Source organism: Microchirus variegatus (assembly GCF_963457635.1).
Source record: "Microchirus variegatus genome assembly, chromosome: 6".
NCBI lineage: Eukaryota > Metazoa > Chordata > Actinopteri > Pleuronectiformes > Soleidae > Microchirus > Microchirus variegatus.
In genome coordinates, this window is record NC_139807.1 from 26,881,664 (window position 1) to 26,904,037 (window position 22,374).

General features: G+C 40.9%; 1 protein-coding gene across 1 annotated transcript; it reads right to left on the reverse strand.

The window, feature by feature from the left end:
• Window positions 1–6,001: 6,001 nt before the first annotated feature.
• On the reverse strand, window positions 6,002–22,051 carry slc17a6b (solute carrier family 17 member 6b; the record flags this gene model as incomplete). The annotated part of the gene is made up of 12 exons (XM_083891563.1): window positions 6,002–6,361; window positions 6,994–7,121; window positions 11,091–11,201; window positions 11,627–11,759; window positions 12,808–12,957; window positions 13,052–13,194; window positions 15,648–15,734; window positions 15,822–15,909; window positions 16,811–16,925; window positions 18,949–19,067; window positions 20,139–20,394; window positions 21,978–22,051. The coding sequence occupies 12 exons, from the start codon at window positions 22,049–22,051 to the stop codon at window positions 6,002–6,004; spliced, it is 1,764 nt and encodes a 587-aa protein (XP_083747689.1).
• Between the last annotated feature and the right edge of the window lie 323 nt (window positions 22,052–22,374).

Here is a 22,374-nt window from a genome sequence, read left to right on the forward strand (position 1 = left end):
ATATAACCCAAAATCCACTTTTTAATACATATTATGTGCTCCTGCATTGTCTAGTCGCTGTATAATATATTTTGATTCATTTTCGTAGTGTTTCAAAAAGTCATGTATAATAACATGGTCAAGGGCCGCGGTTGCATTGCCACTGTTAGCAGCGAGATGCCATGTTTCTACCGGAGCCTGTATGGACAAACGCGAGAGAACAAATCAAGCGTCGCTTTATTTGTAGCAGAAGTCCCGCCTCCACTCTCTCCGCTCTGCTACGGCCGCGGTATCTCGCCCTCTCCCTCGCCTCACGAACCTCATCTGCTGACACGGAGAAAGACGACGAGGACGACATTTGACCGGCTGCGGATACCGTATCGCTCAGGGAAGGGAGGGGGTGAGCAGAGGAGCAGTTCTTTGTTGTAAATTTCAGCCTCTCCTCTGGATGTCACTATAAACTACTTACTTCACCTTTAAGTCCAACTTTGACCATATTTTGAAGAAATTGATAGTAAAACAAACCAGGAAGGGTTTGTGGCAGCCATCTTCTTACCTCATCTTGACTTTGATGACATTGTTTACATGAATGACTGACCATCACTGACTGTACGCACTTTTCTGTGTTGGTATAACTTTATTTATAAATCCATTATTGGTGTCACACAGACAGCACAGTCTTAGTCTGAGCTCCACGGAGGTTCAGAGTTCCCGGAGCTCATGGAAAAAAAGTCTCCTCTCATAAACTCTGGAACACTCCTGGGGGATTGTTAAGAGCATGAAAAAAGAGACTCTTTGGAAACCCGTTCCTCTTTGTATGTTCTGCTTCTAAACGACACTAAACTGTTGAAAATCTGTCTGTTGAAAATCGATCTCTCTTATGAACGAGACCCCAGGTCACAATGACATTACTTGTGTTCCTGTACCAAACTCTCATCATTTCTTGATTTTCCGACCAAACCTACATCTCCAGTAAATATAATCCAAATCTGTCCTTTGCTCATAAACAGAAATACTGAAATCCTCCAGTTCTTGAACATTACTGCATGAATCTTGACCGCACCATCATCTGTCTGCTTTTTTGGCTGCATCTCCTCTGAAGATCCTATTTAAGAACCGTGCCCTGAGCTTTTGTTGGTGGAGGAGGCAGGGGTCGCCTCCTGAATAGAAGTAACACCTCCAAATAGCTTGGTAAGTGCTTCTCCTCCCTCTCATCTCCATTAAGAGGTTAGAATAGTCAATAGGCCCAGCCAAACACTGGGGACTGACCCTATTGATTTTACCGACAGGGAAGGAGGGCAGCCATTAACTGTACACTTCCTGTGGCCTTGATGGAACACGCTGAAAGTCCCTCGGCTGAAAAACTTGCTGTAATGACATTACACAAGGATTGTGCTTTGTGAAATTCTCTTTTAGTGTATATAATGAAAAAGAAACAACCAATAACATTATTTATCTGAACTGTGACGCATATTATTAGCATATTATATTATTTTTTAACAGAGAAATCAGGTGATTTTATATTCACTTTTGTCAAAATGCAGCACAAATATTTGTACAAGAATATTTAGACATTCAGTTTCTGGTGTGTCAGGTTTACTCTTCACTGTCATGGTTGAGGTTTTTTAAGCTACAAGTGTCTTGAGATTCTCTTCCACCCATAGACTATGTATAAAAAATAAACATAGTTTCCTCCTGAAGCCAAACAGGAAATAAGAGTATACTGAATAGTCACTTGGGGTTGACTCCACTTATTGTAAAAAGGGACTGGAGATCTTTGAAAAAACACAATTTCTAGCTTGATTTATAACGACAGTTAATGTTTTCACGAGTTTCAGGTCTTCTCCAATACAACATGATTTCAACTTTGTAAATGATGTTCCAGTTTAGAGAAAATAGATGACACCAGAGTGACTGACAGCTGCTATTGTCCAAAAAGAAGCCTGGTTGTATGGGTGATACCTGAGAACGTGTTTACAAGACGCCAACAAGGCTTCAAGACTGCTTGTTCCCAACCTTTAAGTCAGCGTAAAGTGTATTAACAGACTAGTTTCTGCTTGTAATGTTGCTTTTACACACACCGTAATGGTTGGTTTAGTGTTATTTAACGAATCATTGGATTCAGAGGAGTCAGGAAGTCTCAACCAACAGCTATAGCCTACAGAGTGCTTCATGGGTCTGCTCCCACCTACTTAAATGCTCTCCTAAAGGCTTAAGGCCACATTATACTTCTCCGACTGCGTATGCGTTATCCGTCTGCGTCACCATGGAGACCCCTCGAGCCTTCATACTTCTGTGTCGTGGTGACGGATATGCACTGCAATTTCCCGCCCGATCAGTAGGGGTCGCTGTGCAAGGTTGTTGTGCTTTTGGCTACAGTGAGCAATGGTGTCCGAGAGAGAAAGAGGGAGAAAAACTGTTGGTGTTGAAACAGTGGCCGTTTCTCACTTTTCTGTGTCACGGAACGCAGTTTTAAGATAATTTGAGGCGAGAAATTGGCCATTTAGAGTCTAAACATGTGGTTTGTGTATTAGGATATGACGTATTTATAGTTTGACAGCGACGTTGTCGGCGGTGATCAGCTCTGCCTCTGTGGACGCATGGTGTGCACTGTGAGCCGGCACAGAGCAGCTTAGCTCGGCCTGTCCTGAGGACCAATCGCAGCTCTTGCCGTGTCCGTTGTCCCTTGACGGAGTGATGGACACTTAAAAAATATTTCGTGCAGTCGGAGACGACGCAGAGACTCTACGACAGGCTCTGCGGTTACGCACGTAACCTACGCAGAGCACTTCACGCAGGAGTATAAATTGGGCTTTACTCCTTGACTACATCGCTCATCAATGGATTGTCGTCTAGCAATGCCAACGCCCCGCACAAGGCAATCCAGACTCTTTTCATGTCTCGTTCCACATGGCGTCCCTGTCTATCTTCAAGAAGCTCTTGAAAACCCAGCTCTTCCAAGAGCATCTTCTGTCCTATCTCCTTCTGCATTTGCATCCACTCTCACCCTCTATAAGTCCACTGTTCCTATCGAGTGGAGTGCTTTCCAAGACTTCTATGTCGCTTATTTCTCTCTTGTAAGCTTTGGATAAAAGTGTCTGCTAAATGCTTAAATGTTAAATGTAAACACCTCATCTTCTTCATTACTGTCTGAGTTGCTCCACCATTTGTTCACTGTAGTCACCAGCAAAGCACTAAAGACACACAGATTTAGTTTTTTAATAAAAAAAGGATATATATTTCATTTTGACATCAACAAACCTCTCAATTTACACATCAACAGAAGCCATAGAATCACACCGTAACTTCAGAGGCACAAAAACAGGAAACTATTTTTTATGTGTTTTGTTTTACTACTTCAGGTTGCACATTATGCCATTTTTTTTTTTTTGAAAATGAGGAAATCGCTTGTGTTACGTTTTAACCTCTGTGAAATCAGGGTCGGACAGTGGGGGAAGGGGGAGGGTACGTCGGGCAATTCCAGCCACTGAATGAAAAACGTGAATCAAAGTAAAACCTGAGGAAATACAGAGAAAGGAGAGAGAGGGGGAGAAGACGACAGCACAAAGTCCACGTGGACCACACGAAAAACAAAAAAAACGAAAAGAAGACGAGCACCCGTCTCTCAGATGGAGCTCGTTTTATCATTCTCATCTGGTGAGCAGCCGCCGCACAAACTCATTGCACTTTCTTTGTCGTCAATGAGGATTGTGTTGGGCTCTATTACTATATTTTTCATACATACAGATATATTACTATTTTTTTTTCTTTACAAGTATTCATTTTCTACATTTGTTATCACAAAAAAACACGACTGTCAAACAAAAAAGTGCATTAAAAAAAACAACAAAAAAACAAACAGTTACAGAATGACCGTTTGTGACGTTGGACCAGAACTGTTACTATGGATTTATTGCTTTGTACACTGAGTAATGTTTGGTGCCACCTGCACGCAAAGGGACTTCATACGTTCTTGTACTTGCCACCACAAAATAAATATATTAGACTTCCAGCTAAAACCCAGCTCTGCTCTTCACTTTTGGTTAATTGTGCAAAGAAATTGAAGCATCAGTAACAGTTTCTGAGACGCGAGACAGAGAATTTGGGAAAGAAAAAGGACATTCAACAGATTGTACATTGTTCCATGCATAAATACACGTACATCCACACACATCTATATTGTGAAGTGCTGTCTTGAGTGTCTCCACAGACGAGTGACAAATGAAACAGAGTAAGTGCAGAGTGAGGACGGAGCAGATTTGGGAGAATGTGCGTTCACATGTTCTTCACGTGTCTGGAGCCTAAAACACTTTTTCTTTACCAGGCTCCAAATGTAAGAAAAAGGTCATCCTATCTTAGTTTATACTACTTCATATCACCTCATTCTGTAATGGAAATGAACAAATGGCAGTTTGTCCAAATTGCACATTCTTCCTGATTGAATCTCCTATCGCATTAAAGCCCCAGTGTGCAAGTTTTAACTTCTCACGTAGTCGATTAAGCCTCTGAAGCTCCACATGTTTCTCAGCGTAGCAGTGTTTCGTTTTTTCGTGTCTGTGGAGACGCACAGAGTTCTGCAGGGAGGGGAAAGCGTGAAAGCATCACAGCTACGCTGGTAAAAACGGACACAGCAGCAAATTTAAGGCTAAGGATTTCATCCACAGTTTGAGGTGAAAGGATGAAAGGAATGGTGAGAAGAGAACTTTAGGTCAAGGAGTTGAAACCCGGGTTCTCTGAAATGATGAGTGAGGTAGTGCGATACCAAACAAATGTGGAATGTGGACCCTAAAGTGGTTCTTTCCGAAAGCTCTGACTGCAACAGAAGTTACACACTGGAGCTTTAAATGCAAAGTACAGATATGTAAACATTCAAATACTTATGTTCACTTTATTTTTTAAGTCTTATGAGGCAGATTGAGCATTTTTTTTTAAATATTTCTTTCTTTGTTTAGACATATGTAGGGACTTTAATATTAAATATAACTAATTTATTTAATGTAAATATCTATTTCACACTTTCTATATTGTTTCGATTTGCTGCTCTAACAGATTAAGATTCTCATACTGATTTTGGTTCATCTGTACTTTCCCCAGAGTCTTTGCATTGCACCAACTCTTTATAAGCTCTTGGTTTAATGATTCTATTTAAATTCAGTTCTAATTTTAACTCCACTAGTTATCTCTGTAATATATGGTTTATATAAAAGGTTCTTTTCATTTAAAACATCTGTTTTCTGGACTATGGCTGTACTTGTGCACGATATACGCTGCTGAGACGAGACAAACTGTTATGAAATGGATCACACGTAGCAAAACAAAAACCTTTTTTTTAATGCCAGTGTAACGAAAAACAAACGGCTGTCAAAAGTCAATAAGCCCCTTGTCAAATCTTCACTGCCGCTCACTCACTTGTTCAGGACACGGAAGCCGTGGATCAGAAAACAAACCAGCGACCGAGCGACAAAAGAAAAAGGAAAAAGTCCACCATTTTGTGCATTTAAAGGTCACACTACTCTGTGTGCATTTAGGAAAAGGTACAATCTACATCAACAGTGTCTACTTTCTGTTTACAATGCTGTGCAGTGACATATTTATACACTGTAATGGCTGGTTTGTACGACGTTGTACTGTAGTAGGTAGGCTCACTGATAACTACAGGGTACACCTTCTATGTAACCCAACAGTGTGATTGGGAAGTCTCCACTAAGAGGATGGAAATGTTCACATTGTTGCACTCCGAATAAATATATTTATTATTAGTATTATTATTATTATTATTATGAATATGCATAATAATACATTTAAAGACTGCCAATTTGATATGTTACAACTCTATTAATGAAATATTATATTTTCTATGTAATTCTTTGATTAGTTTTTTTGTTGCTGTAATAATTTGTGCAAACATGAGCTCACAATAATGGATTGTAGTGTTTTCTCAATTGTTGACATTTTTTATGACTAAACGGATACACACTCAGGAAAATAGGTCTACTCATATGTCAGTGAATGTGCGTTTGGTCTAAGAATATCCCTCCTCCTGCCTGTATCCATACCCCCCTCCTCCTCCTCCTCCTCCTCCCTGTGCTTCTTCTTGGATGTACTCTTCCGTCTTCTCCCAGCCGGCCGCCCAGCCTCCGTTCACCTGAGTGGTCGCGCCGTACGTCTTCGCCGGGCCTCCGAACGCGGCGTAATTCTGAGTTATGTCGCCCGTCTCCTCCGCCAGCTCGTCCTCGTCGATGAAGCCACACTTCTCCTCGCTGGTCAGCTCCGGGTCGGCCCACGGTTGTTTCTCTCCCGACGCAAATAACCCATAGAAGATCACGCCCCCGTAATGCACCATGGAGGCAATCAGGAACACGTACTGCCATTCTTCTCGTGTCTGAAGGGAAAGAGAAAAATGTACGTTACGTCATGTTTGTCCTCACAGATTACCGAGGGAATGGTGTTAAAACAATGTTTTGTTAATGATTAGCTGCGCTACTGAGAGTGGGTGTACTGAATATACTGGCCAATCACAAGACTCTGGCTGTAAACACCAGAAAAGAAGATTTCTATTAGCTTGTTTACAGCAACTAGGAGGTTTTTGACCATAAAAACAAGTTAATGTATGTAAGTAGACCTCCATAACTAACATATATGTGCAACAGGACCACTCGAGGTCCGCTTTAACATCTAAAATCTATTATTTTTAGTAGCATTTGGACACCGAAGCGGCGTGAAGGCGGCTCAGTGGTCGAGTGAGTCGCCTTTCAACCAGAAGGCTGTGGATTCAATTCCCAGCTCACATGCCAATGTCATTATCGTTGGGCAAAGCAGTGTGCTGGCAATGTGTGAATAAAATATATAATGGAAATGCACTGCATATATGTGCTGTATGAATGTGTGAATGGCAAAACTGTCGTGTAAAGCAGCTTTGAGTCAATCATCGAGACTTAAAATATCCTTAGACTCATGAAATGATCTTTATGACTGTATTATTTAGAGCTGGAAGGGGAGAAGAAAAGCTTTTACCTTGTTTTTTGTCATAGCACCAACGATTAGAGGACACACCATGCCAGACAGCGTACCCACACCATTAGAAATCCCCATTAGGATGCTGGCGTAACGTGGCGCTATATCCAGGTGATTGACATTAAAACCTAACAGAGGCGAGGGGAGAAAAGCCAATTAAAAACATTGGATAAATAATCAGTCATGAAGAGGGTAAAAAAAAACACATTCACGACCCAGTTGTCCATATAAGCATCAGAAATGTGACCATGCTGTTGCAGAAAAATAGGCTGCAACTCTCCTCTCATCCTCCTCCTCCCCCCACTCTGACTGGCTGAATGAGTAAGTGTCCTCGCCGAGCTGCTGGCTGACTGGTGAGTCCCGCGGGACGGCGAGTACTGAATTATTAAACACTTTCTCCAGGAGAAAGCTCAAGAACAACAGGAAGGGAAATTTCCCTCACAGACGCAGACCTCTGCAGTCAAACGGCAACACATAACGCTGCTGTTGAATGAAGGAAAGTCGGAAAGGATTCGTTGTGATTATACTCTGTCTTCATATCCTTTACATAATATACTGCAGAATTACTGAATTTGACAGTCCTATGCAACAGCATAAATATTCGATGTATCAAATAACGATGAGTCCACTCGTAACAAAGTCTATGTGAACCAAGAAAACACACCAACAACCCTCGTCAACCCTGGCCTATGACCTCAGTTTGTATAAAACCCAATACAACATAACAATAGAGTGAAAGTTACTAAATAAGAAACCCACACAACTTCTGTTTGTATACACAAATACTTTATATGATATAGAAAACTGATTCACTCTTTTGTGAAATGATCTAAACATGTAAAGAAGTTGTCGCTGCTGGTTGGGCTGCTATTGACCTCTAACAAAAAGCACTTATTTTACATATTTGTAAATATGACTGTTGGTTTAGATTAGAAGATTAACAATACTATAATGGCTGTATAGCAAATACAGTAAAAGGCTATAGAGCAATGAAATAGTGTAGCCTAATATAAGGAGACTACAGACCTGATTCTGTCCAAAGGTAACAAAAGACATCCCGAAAAGACCTAATAAATTAAATTTGGATTAAACTAGGACTGTTATCTGTTATTATTATGATAACATGTCAGGAACTGGTAAATGAATATTAACTGGTGACTCCGAAACATCAAAATGACAGAATCCCCAAAAGTCAAATATTTCTTTGTAATCCAGAGCAACAAAACCAGCGAATATTCACATTTTTAAAGCTGAACAAAGCCCTCACTCACTCTGATTGATCGATGAATAATCAATGAATTGTTGCAGCTCCGGTTTTAACAAACATATAACATGATGTGATGTTTGTGCCATTTTTAAACCCCTAATCCTTTCTTTGATCCTTTCTTTGATCAGCTAATGGTCAGCGGTCTATACCTAGTGCTACTGATCTTTTCATCTCAGCAATTAAGAAAATGAGCAATATCCTCCTCCAAAACACAATGTTGTACGTCAGTGTTCACCTTTTTTAGTAAAATGAAGGTATATGTTACACAGAATCAGAACGGTTCAATCAACACCTACTGTTGTGAAAAGTAATTTACCTATTTCAACGTTTATACCTTGTAAATGTGGCACCGTGGAAGCATTTCAGTTTAAATATATACAGTTGTGCTCATAAGTTTACATACTCTGGCAGAATTTCCCATATTTCTTGGCCATTTTTCAGAGAATATGAATGATAACACAAAAACTTTTCTTTCACTCATGGTTAGTGGTTGGCTGAAGCGATTTATTGTCAAATGAAATTACTCTTTTTAAATCATAATTACAGCACAAACTATTCCTGATCAAAAGTTTACATACCCTGGTGATTTGACCTGATAACATGCACACAATTTGACACAAACGGGTTTGAATGGACATTATTAGTTATGGCTATTATTATTATTATTATTATTACATTAGTGGGTGTGTATAAAAGCATCTTGCATCTTTCATCCAGTGCTGCACTGATGTTTTTTGGATTCAAAGTCATGGGGAAAGCAAGGGAATTGTTAAAGGATCTGCAGGAAAATGTAGTTGAACTCTATAAAACAGAAAAGTGATATAATAAAATATCAAAGGAATTGAGAATGCCAATCAGCAGTGTTTAAACTCTAATTAAGAAGTGGAAAATGCGGGGTTCTGTTGAAACCAAACCACGGTCAGGTAGACCAACTAAAATTTCAGCTACAACTGCCAGGAAAATTGTCCGGAATGCAAAGAAAAACCCATAAATAACTTCAGGTGAAATACAGGACTCTCTGAAAAAATGTGGTGTCGCTGTTTCAAGATGCACAATAAGGAGGCACAAAGATGGGCTGCATGGTCCAGTTGCCAGAAGAAAGCCATTACTATGCAAATGCCACAAAATATCCTGCTTACAATACGCCAAACAGCACACAGACAAGCCTCAAACCTTTTGGCACAAAATCATTTGGAGTGATGAGACCAAAATGTAAGTTTTGACCACAACCATAAACACTACATTTGGAGAGGAGTCAACAAGGCCTATGATGAACGGTGCACCATTCCTCCTGTGAAACATGGTGGTGGATCACTGAGCTACAAAGGCACAGGACATTTGGTCAGAATTGATGGCAAGATGAATGCAGTAACATCAAAAAATACTGGAGGAACATTTGCACTCATCAGCCCGGAAGCTGCGCATGGGACGTACTTGGACATTCCAACATGACAATGATCCAAAACACAAGGCCAAGTCGACCTGTCATTGACTACAGCAAAATAAAGTGAAGGTTCTGGAGTGACCATCTCAGTCTCCTGACCTCGATATCATTGAGCCACTCTGGAGAGACCTCAAACATGCAGTTCATGCAAGACAGTCCAATAATTTACAGGAATATGAGGCTTTTTGCCAGAAAGAATGGTCAGATTTACCATCTGAGAAGATAAAGATCCTCATCCACAACTACCACAAAATACTTCAAGCTGTCATTGATGTTAAAGGGGGCAATACATGCTATTAAGAACAGTGGTATGTAAACTTTTGATCAGGGTCATTTTGGTAGTTTGTGTTGCCATTATGATTTTAAAAGAGTAAACGCAGTCGTTTGACAATAAATGGCTTCAGCCAACCACTAACCATGAATGAAAGAAAGGTTTTTGTGTGATCATTCATATTCTCTGAAAAATGGCCAAGAAATCAGAAAATTCTGCCAGGGTATGTAAACTTATGAGCACAACTGTATATGCAGACACTGCCAGACTGCTGAGCACTACACTTTGTGCAATATGAGTAATAAAAGGAGCTACTCTGCATTAGGGATGCAACGGGGTAAGGATACAGTTTCTCCACGGTTTGGTATGTTTCACTTTTTTTGTGCCACGGTATCGGTGCGGTTTTCGATATCTTAATATAAAACTGCGCAGACTAGCAAAGGCAATATTAAATTGTAAAAATAATTAAAAGCACAGATATAATCAAACCACAAACTGTATTTAAACAGTAGTGCAGAGTGTAGTTCAGATCAAATGAAACAGCAAACATGAAACCACACAAATTAAGACTAAGTTTAGTGCTATCCAACAAAAATAAACACAATTTTAACCCACTCACAGAAACTACCACTACAAATACACCATGCTGCTCCAAGTGAAAGAGACGGGTGATGACGCTTGCTCTGGGTGGCGCTGTAGAGTGAGTGTCTGTCCAATATCCAACTTCACTGCGCTGCATAACAGATGCTTGCAAACCGTGGTTTGTTTGTTGACATTCATTTCCTCATTCTCATCGTAGTCTACGCTGAATCCTATATGGTGATGCCGCTTCAAACGTCCTTTTTTCGCTGAAGGCAAGTTTGAGACCTCTGCTCTAAAGGAAGTGATTTCAACCGCAAATTCCCCAAAACAGCAAGAGAGCTCAAGAGATTGCGAGATATTTTAGTGAATATGGAGCCAAATACCTGAAGCCATTTTCTGTCATGATAAAAGACTGCTTGAGAAGGTTAATAAGCAGGCTCACGCTAAGTTATAACACCCACTCACAGACATACTTTACTCAAACTCTCAATAAATACTGTGTGTTGACATGTGTGTGGTGTAATTGCACTTACCAGATATAGCAAAGCCACTGAAGCCCACTGCTAACACCAGGAAAGATATGGCCACTCCTTTACTGTGGGAGTATCCTACCACCAGCAGCAGTGTCGCCTCCATGCCAAATCCTGCCACAGAGACAGCAGGGCAAACGCACACACACACACACACACACACACACACACACACACACACACACACACACACACACACACACACACACACACACACACACACACACACACACACACACACACACACACACACACACACACACACACACACACACACACACACAAAGCCCATAGGTTATTGGTCATCACACTGCCAATTGAATTAACCATCACGCATGGTCTGAACTCAATTACATAAGTGGCACATATGAAATCAATGCACACTCTGTGTTTTTGTAGAGATCTATGAATGTGAAACAGACATCTCTCGCTGCCTCCTGGCAGAGAAACAATAGGCAGCAGGTATAGATCTAACACCCTGCAGTAGAACACACAGAGGTGTGGAAAGTAATATTTCATTCTCAGTGCAGACTTCTCACCTCCACAGTTCATGATTTTCCTGACAGTAGTGGTTGTCAGGATGTTGTTGCTGCGCAGGTGGTCAGCCAGCTGGCCACCAATGGGCACGATGATGGTCATCACCAGGTGGGGGAGGGCAGACAAAAGGCCAACCTATGACCACATAAAGATAATTAAGGTACAGTGTTTTCAGGAAACTGATATTTATTTTCCTTTATTATCAAGTGCTGACAATTCAGCTTCTGGATATCCACCAAAAAAGACGCTGTCACGTGTAATTTTCACATTTGCACACTGCAAAACATTAACTTATTCTCAAAAAAAGCTATAATTCTAATCCATGTTCTGACACTTGATTATGTAACCCTTGATTATTGTAAATTGCCTTAGGAATAATACACAACTCCTTATATGGACATCCTGGTGGGTGTGTTTATAGGTCACATTATTTTTGTGTGTCTTTTAATGTGTTACTGAGTCAAAGTTATGATTTTATATTGCATAGTTAAAAAAAACAAAAAAAAAACAGGACTAGCAATAATTGTGCAAAATAGACCGTTCTTTTTAAAATGAGCCAAGTGAACTTCGAAACTTTGACAAATTTCACAAATTAAATCCGATTTAAAACATTTTTTGTACTTTTTGCTCAGGAGTCTTTATATAGTTGGTGAAAGTGAAACATCTATATATTTTTCATCACATTGCCTATAGGTTGTACGGGAAAAAAGGATATAAGACACTCTATTTACATTATTAATGTAAAGTTTGTATTATCATACAGTAGCAATGGTAAAAATCAGCTTAAATGCTCTGTGGTCTCAGGGTTAACACTCTTGTGTGTCATCACAGACATCCATAAAATGTGATGCCCTGCATAGTAACAATACAGAAGACATGTTTTGTTCTCTTGTGAGATTGTTTTAGGACTATGTGCACATTATTAAACAGAAATATTACAAGTACCTTGGGTTATTTTCCTCACATTACTGCTCTTGTAAACCTTTTTACGTGAAAAACAAGTCCATGTCCTTGTGTGAAGTGATTTCATGTTGTTATGTAATGTATCGGCTGATGGTTTAGAACCTCAGGCCAAAGGTTTGCACTGACATTGATTTTGAAGTGTGACACATCAGCTCTAAAACACCAGTGCGGCTGAATCCACCACTGATGGAACACACAATCCACACTCTCTATTGCTCACCTTACTGATCTCAAAGCCAAACACTTCCTCAAAATATGCAGGTTGACTGATGAGAAGCAGGTAAAAGGTCCAGCTCCTGCAGAAGTTGGCCACGATGATTGCATAGACAGGCATAGAGGTGAAGAACTTCCTCCAGGGGGTTTTGAATTTCTGAAATTGATCATCAAACGTGAGTGGATGTTATCCAAGAGGGTGATAACTTGTATTATTGTGAGTATAAGTTGTACTGTGGATTTGCCCTCACCTCAGCAGCAGCCATTAGCTGGGCGCTCTCTCCGATGCTCTCCTCAATGTAGCAGCGCTCCTCATCAGTGATTGTTGGGTGTTCAGCGGGGCTCTCGTAAGACACAAGGATCCAGAACATGTACCAGAATATGCCAAAGCACCCTGCAGAGACACGATTACAAGAGAGAACTTCAGATTCTTAGACATGAGGAAGTCCAACTTATTAGCAGCAAATGGAGCACTGCAGCTCTCTGGGAATTAGAGGCAGACACGAAAGCTTAACTGTACTCACTTCAGTGCGGGCAGAAAGATTGATGGTTATTTACAGATATGCCAAAACATTGGAGGAGATCAATACACAGTCTGTCGGGATAGATCTGTTTGACTTTCACTGGGCTTTCTCGCTGTTCAATTCTCGGGTTTAAAAACACTTCAGCGAAAATACATTTGCTGACACTGGGGATTCAAGACCCTTAAGGCCACATACTTCTCCGACTGTGTAAATGTGTTATCCGACTGCGTCACCACGGAGACCCCTCAAGCCTTCATACTTCTGGGTCGTGGACGGATACGCGCTGCAATTTCCCGCCCGATCAGTAGGGGTCGCTGCGCAAAGGTTGTTGTGCTTTTGGCTACAGTGATCAATGGCGTCCGAGAGAGAAAGTGAGAGAAAGACTTTTGTTGTTGAAACAGTGGCCGTTTCTCACTGTTCTGTGTCACGGAACGCAGTCTTAAGATAAATTGAGGCGAGAAATTGGCCATTTAGAGTCTAAACATGTAGTTTGTGTATTGAGATAATACGTATTTCTAGTTTGGCAGCGACGTTGTCGGTGGTGATCAGCTCCGCCTCTGTGGACGCTCGGTGCAGCCGGCACAGAGAGCCGGCACAGAGCAGCTTCGCTCGGCCTGTCCTGAGGACCAATCGCAGCCTTTGCCGTCTAGGTTGTCCCTTGACGGAGTGACGGACACTTAAAAAATATTTTGTGCAGTCGGAGACGACGCAGAGACTCTACGACAGACTCTGCCTCGTAACCTACGCAGAGCACTTTACCCAGGAGTATAAATTGGGCTTTAGATCACTGTTTTATAGGAGACTCTCACAGTTGCCGGTGTTTTGAAGCTGACCCTTGGTGAGACAGACGGCTATAGGAGGTCAGGTTAGCAGAGCAATGTTTGTCATGGCTAACTACTGTACATGCAACACTTCTCCATTCAAAGTGAAGGAGAAGAGTTACAATTACATTCAAGCATTTAGTAGACGCTTTTATCCAAAGTGACTTCCAAAAGAGGGTGAGAGTGCAGTAGTGGATACAAGTGTAAAACGAGATTGTGCAGGGGAGGGGTGGTTAGGAAAGTGCTAGGACAGAAGATGCTCTTGGAAGATCCTGGTCTTCAAGAGCTTCTTCAAGATAAATAGAGATAGACAGGGACAACCCCTGTTCTGGTAGCGATCAGTGTACGCACAAAAAGAGTCTGGAGTTGAGGGGGTAACATAAGCCAGTTCACTATGTGAACTGTATGGTATATACATGCACTCTGAGGACTCTGGGTCAATCGACTACCAGTTAACATAAGTATCCAGTCAGGATGGCACGATATCACTTTTTCAGGTTCAATACCAATATCACAAACCATCAGTCCAATAGTCATTTTAGACCTTTTAAACTATAAAGCTGTTAACAACACATTTGTGCCATTTCAAGCTATTTAAAAGTCAGAAACCCAGATATTATTTTCCCCTATAGAAGAAATAAACAGCCTACAACATGACTCTGCTAAAAATGCTGCTACTGATTTTTATTTACTTTTCTTTTTTTGGATTTGTATCTGATTTATCTGTCCGATATCCGATCCAATGATTTTGACCATTATCTTACTGATACTGAGTATTATATCGGCTTAAGACCTGTCTGATTATTTCAGAAATTGTTGATCTTATGGGATTTTCACACACAATCATCGCTAGAGTTTCCAGCCAACGAATGGTCCGAGAAAGAGAAAATATTCAGTGAGCAGCAGTTTTCTGCCCGAGAATGTATGACAATGCGTTGTGCCACAAGTTAGGTATGTCATCATCTGTCCAAAAGTGTCAAGGGAGCTGGCAAAATTATAGGCAGGACTAACAGATACATATCTCTGTCTGCACAATTCTTGATTGCACTGTTCTTGTCTCACTTTATGGACAGTTCTTTTTAATCTGGATTAGGATTGTTTTAAGTCAAATTTGGTTGTGATGTGTCTGCAAGGAGTTTGTATGTTCTCCCCGTGTGTGCGTGGGTTTTTCTCCGGGTTCTCCGGCTTCCTCCCACAGTCCAAAAACATGCAATATGGGGATTAGGTGAATTGGTCACTCTAAATTGACCGTAGGTGTGAGAGTGTGAGTTAATGGTTGTGTGGCCCTGTGATGGACTGGCGAACTGTCCAGGGTGTACCCCGCCAATTGCCCAATGTCAGCTAAGGATAAAGCAGTAGATAATGGATGGTTGGATGGATTGTTGTAGTGTTCAACGTCCCTTTGTGGGGCAATAAAGCTCTGTACTATTAGATGTAATTTGTACCTAATAAAGTGGCCAGTGAGTGGATATAACACGTAAAACCCCATCAATAAATCTTACCATATACATAGAAGACTGAGGACCAGCCGGTGTACTGAACTAGGATCCCAGCAAGAGGCATCGCTATCACAGCTCCGGCGTACGACCCTGACAAAAATATCAGTATATTAACATTTAAAATACCATAAACAAATGTATTAAGGGAGAGGAAACGGAGACTCGCTGAGTATTTACCACAGAATGATATGGTGGCCAGACGACTCCTCTCCAGTGGAGGTGCCCACTTACTCCAGATGCCATGGCAGGCCGGATAAGTCACTCCCTAAAGAGACCACAGAGCCACAGTCAGGCTTTATTCATGGTGAGGAAACGCGAAAAAAAAAACAATAGAGTGGATGTCTAAGTGTTTCACTCTAAAGAGCTGAGTAAGATCTGTAAATGTGTGTAATGAACGAGCATGGACAACTGACTTTGGGGTAGTTAAATACAGCTGTGTGATCAATTTATAGGGAAATAAAAATAATTTGCGCCCATCTTGTCCCAGTAAATATTGGATTTCGAAATACAAGGGAAATTAACATTTTTCACCCTGATTAACATGAGCTGTTCTCTGCAGCCATTAACTCTTCATCAGGCACTAATTTGAACAAACTGCACTGATGTGAAATCAGCATGGACTTTCTGAAGAGGTCGCTGACATCGATTTTTGTCATTTTTATCTTACTAAAATCAACATCTCTACTAAAATGTTAATATTTTACCTCAGTTTTTTGTACATCTTAATACAAATAGATCATATTTCTGTGAATATAAGTTATAACTTCAGTGATCATTCAATATATATGATATAAATATATGTATTGTTGTTTCCAGGATACAAAGTGACAGTAAAAAGAAAAACAAAGAGCAGGACAATCCTACAAACACATAGTGGCCTGAATCAATACTATGCATCTTATATTTCCTCTGGCTGTAAATCTCATGTTACAGACTTCCCTTCCCATGCTTTCATGTTGAGTACTATTTGTAAGGAAGCCTCTTCACCGAGTATCACCGCTAATCCCCCGTGCAGCCATTCATGGACATAATAGCACAGACGTGGCTCAGACACACGGCACCTGTTTTTGTTCTGTTAATGGCGAGCTGTGAGAATACAGTGTGTCCAGCACTTTGTCGCAACAAAGGAAAGATTCAGGAATACAACACCTTTAACGGTCTCTTACCTCCACCAGGCCTTGTAATATCCTGACAAAGATGACACATCCATAATGCACTCGAGCGGCCGAGGGAATGAACATGTTGAGAATGGAGGTGAGGATAATGGCTGCACCAAACACCCTGGAAATGATCACATGTAGCATTTCATTAACATGTCGAATGAAATATTATATATAATATAAGGAAATAAGACAAATATTGGCACTTTATACCAAAAATATTTAGTGGTCGAAGGAAAGCATAATTATCAAAGCATAATGCACAGACTATTGGTTTTACAAGAATTGAATTAACATAAAATGTACTTTTTTTAATGAAAGGCCATTTAAAGGCTTCATCTTTGTCATTTTCTGCGTTTTGCAAAAAAAAAAGTGAAACAAATGAACAAAATATGTCGCATTGAAAAAGAAGAAGCGTGCACTTGTGCAGCCTGTGTGCCGGGTACCCTTCTGAGGTCACATCAACACATTTTTTTTTTAATACAGCAACGCCCCGTAATGGTGCTGTGCGTTGCCTAGCAACCGTTTTCACGTGGGTTAATCTTTCAAGAAATATGTTTCTTTTTTTTTTTAATTTCTATTTGATTTTGTTTATGGCGAAAAAATATTAAATATATATAAAATGATTTAGTGTTTTTTTTTTTTGTCTGTCACTGTGAGGGAGCAGCTGAGCGCGTGCAGGGAGGAAAACACGCGCGGTGATGCTTCCTCATTTGTGTCATGTCTCTCTTTTCTGCTTTGGGGTTTGGGGGCGGGGGCGGGGGTGGGGGGGGGGGGGGCATAAGGGGGGGCAAGCCCTAATCCGGTTTGAGACCGATGTTGGGGCACGAGACCAACGTATTCGATAGCATCCTCGTGTCAATCAAGAGGGCGAGAAGCAGGGGACACGAGAGGATTAGGAACATCAAATGACAATAGGCTTACAAATAAAAAAGTAGATAGATAGATAGATAGATAGATAGATAGATAGATAGATAGATAGATAGATAGATAGAAAAGCATGATAAAAAAACAGTTATTCCACAGTGCCGGTGTCATTAACGATGAAATGGACCATGTTATTGTACACACCGTATCTCTTAAACGTCAGCTGTGTTAATGCTGCAGCCGCGCTGTTTGTTATGCAACTGCAGCGGCGATGACTTTCTGCGTTGGCAACGCTCGCGTGGATAAAAACGCATTTGGCGACACTGGATGCAGCAGATCTCTGCATGCATGGGTCTCCGTGGCCGTGACAGAGCGACAGCTTTTAGCCCCCGTCTCTCCCTCTCTCTCTCTCCCTCTCCAGGGAGCTCATTAACAGGTGGCAGGAAGCCCTGACACCGCAGAGCTGCGGGGAGGCCCGCAGCCAGGCAGCCTGCAGGCCCGCGCCCTCCCCGCAGCTCTGCATCTTCACAGCAGCTGACTGTCTGGAACAGAATAGTGCACCACCACCACCACCCATTTAGCTCTTCACTCGGACAAAAATGATGCCAGAAATGTTTTTTTTTTCTTTCTATTATGTAAAGATTTTGTTTGGAAAAACCCAAGGCAATTATTTTTCTAATGTTATTTTATGTTTTTCACATGAAACATTACATACGTTCTCAGTGTAAAGTGTGTAATATTGTTTTTAAAAACATGAATTATGTGCCTATACCAATCATCTGCATGAGTGTTCAGTAATTCAGATGAATATGTATAAGCACGTATACAGGATTAAGTTTTTTTGGGCTATTAATAATCATGAGGGTGTCCCTTTTTTGTCCTTGAGGGCCCCCTCCTCCTCCCTCAAATGTCTGTGCACGCCACTGAATCACAATTATAAAACAGAGGACTGGTTTAGAGCTGTGTGTGTGTTTGAAGGCCTTTTGCACATCAGCCATTTTGACACAGGTGGGAATAATCGAATGAATGCTGGTCGAGTTCCTTTTAGCTTCTTCACGTTCACTCGTAAAACACTCGTGATTTTCTTGTTCTTGAAACAAAAACAACATTTAAATGTGTCCCTTTTTCCGTTTAATTCCTCCTCTTTTTCCTCACACTGATCGACCGACAATCCGTTTTCTGCTAAGTGTTGATTTCGAATAACAAAGGAACAAAGACACGATGCAGTCATCTCTGTACACTCATAAAACCATGGCGCTGTTGTGTGTTGTTGTTACCTGTTCGCTGCCAGCCTGGAGGATATATATCCTCCCGGGATTTGCGTCACGATGTAGCCCCAGAAAAAAGATCCATGAATCATCCCCACTGTCTCCGGATCCCAGTTGAACTTGGCTTTCTGATTATGGAAACAATGGAGGGAAAACTGTATTTATTTATTTATTTATTTATTGATTGATTGATTTTTTATATGATATGATTATTTGTCATTTGAGAAATAAACACACTCTCTAAAGGGAGCGTAATGTGAAGGTAATCCTGTTTAAATTCGATCAGATTTTAATTAGACTGAGTTAGAATGAAAACGTGTATCTGAACATTACAAAATAACACTAAAGAAGATCAACATGCTGGACATAGGTGTTTATTTGGCATATTAGCCATAAATGCGTGCACATAATTTTTTTTTTTTATTTAACGTATGTATCAATAATATAATATGAATATTCTTTATATTATGAGTTCATATTGAGACGTAGTTTTAAAGATACACGTGTCTGTTACTCGTTTAAACTCCTGTGGCCTTTGCACAGCGAATTCAACCATGTTTTAGGGTTTCTGGGTGATTTCTATTCTTGTGATGCACGTGCTGTAACATATGTTTAATAAGCACATGATATAATACAGCTGAGTTACGGGGCTGATTAAATTACATCGCAATAAGACCGTGTAGAGCATCCACATCGAAAGATTAATCGACTATTTGTCATATCGTTGCTCCTCTCATAAGAAAATGCATCAGAAACTGTCAAATGTTGACGATTTAGATTCGTGTTTTTAATTAAAAAAACAAAACAGTTAAGATGGGTCACATCAATAATTAATCAAATCACGATTTCAATATCATTAAAATAATCGCAATATATTTCGTTTCTCTTTATCAAGTCTACATGGCGCATGAATGCATTGGCAAGTGTTAAAAGGTTTGAAAATTGTTTGTATTTATTCTAAAAAGCTTATAATTATTATAAAAATCTAAATGATGATGAATGTTTATTTTAAATGGTTCATTTCATTTTGACATTTGTGGGATCATTCCATGGCCTAATATGACAGCAGGCCTTTTTTTATCAGATGATTTCTTATTCTTATTATTTTCTTTTCTCTTTTTTTATTTTTTTTTTATTTTGAGAAGTCCTCGCGTGCGTGATTTCATACGAGGGCGCGCGCCCGTCGCTATATGCCACACCTCTTTGATGATGATCTTGCCGTTCTCATGGACGGTGTGGTTGTTAACCATGCTGACTATGGCCACGCCCAGGTTACACCGGATACCGAAGGAGATGCAGAAGCCCAAGCCGCTCATCATGGCGATGATGTAGCGGCGCGGCGCACCGAAGCACGTGCAGTCGCACAGCGGGGCTTTCTTCTCCGCGGCCTCGCGGGGCCGCCCGTCCTCCGTCATCTCGATCACATCGCCGCTTTTCTGCTTCCTCTCCATCGCCCTGCAACACGCAGCCAGGTGAGGACAAGCAGTCAAACACCGGCACGTTCCCGCATAAAGAATGCATTTTTTTTTGTTCCCCCTCAAAGCAGTGGAGGCCTTTTTTTCCCTCCTTTATCTCCAACTAATCATTTGGAAATGGAGCTGTTGTGATGTCTTGTGGTTTATTAATATTTTATTCCAGACAAGACATGTGCAAGAGGCAATATTATCAATCAGTGTGTGTCTCTCTCTCTGTGTGTGTGTGTGAGGCCTTCAAAGAAAAACCATCTGTGACTTAAGATGAAACCAGAGCAAAAACCCGCGCGTAAATCCACATTTTTAATAATACAAGGATGAGTAAACAAACAAACAAACAAGCAAACAAACAAACAGACAAACAGTCATCGCCTGCAGATCTTGTCTGTTGTCCCTGACTTGTACCGCATTGCAGCAGCAGCAGCAGCGCAGCTCACTTTTTCCACACTAATTAGCATTCAGGGGGCCGAGCAGAGGCTCCAGCCTCCAGACACATCACGACTATGGGCATTCCTCAAAGTCCACCTCTCCTCCTCCTCCTCCTCCTCAGGAGAGTCACATTGAACCACCCCCCCCCCCTCTCCACACACTCACACACACACACACGTTGTTTTCCACACACAGGATGCAAATATGGTATACAAAAGACAGAAAGACAAATCGAAATATTGTCTGCTATCCAAAGACAAACTGGAGAATGAAAATGAGGCAGAGAGGCAGTGGAATAATACATGGATGTAGGAGTTGGAGTGAAATCCAAAGGCCTTTTTTTTTTTCTTTTAAAGGTTTTTGTCTCGGGAGAAGCAGAATGACTGCATTCTATTATTAAATATATATATACATATATATATATATATATATAAAATAAGAAAATGTCGCCCAATCCTCAACTCGTATTCTTTTTTTTTTTTATATATATATTACATCTCCTGCAGATACAGCGAATGCTCATTTAATGAATCCAAGGACGAGATCGCGTTGTTTGCAGATGGACAAGAAAACGAGGAAAAATCGAACAAATGACAATGATGATATATATATATATATATATGTATACATATATATATAAATATATATATGCGGCCTTTAAAGAGAATATAATCAATTATTGTTTAAATATTTCATGCACGCGGCTTTAATGATATTCTGGTTCAGGCCCCACACGCAGCACCAGGATAGACAAGCGGCATCTAGTCCACTAAAACCACACACACACACACACACACACACACACACACACACACACACACACACACACACACACACACACACACACACACACACACACACACACAGGCACACACACACACACACACACGCACACACACACACACACACACGATTACATAACCCCCCCCACACACACACGTCCAGAGGCGTGACTACACATCCGTGCAAGTTGTAAAAAAACAGATGTGCGGTGTCTCGCTGCACATCCCGCACATCACATACACAACAACACAAAAACAACAACAACACGTCAGGTACTTTCACGCACGCGCCATTCAGAATGCAAAAAACCCCCAAAAAACAATTAAATAAAAAATGGATGATGAGTGTCCTCACCTGTACACATGACCCAGGGTTTTCCCCGCGAATTCCTTCACCCCCGCCGTCGCTCTCGCCTTCACTGACTCCATATCCAGTTCGTGCGTAAAAAGGCCTGTTTTTTTTAAATTTTAAATCTTCTCTGTGTTATTTTACAGTTTCATCGTCGGGGACGGCACAGCAACTTCTAATGACAACGAATCGGAGCGCGCGCGTCCACGTGCACGAGACTTTAATAAATAAATAAACGAATGAATGAATGAAATAAACAAAAAGAAAGAATAAAAATCAAACGAGTCGAGCGCCTTCATCCGCCACCTGCTCATCCGCGCCGAGAGCCATCGCGACGGTGGGGGAGAAAAAAAACACACGAAAAAGGTGTGGAAGTGAGAGCGAGTGTCGTCGAGCGATATGG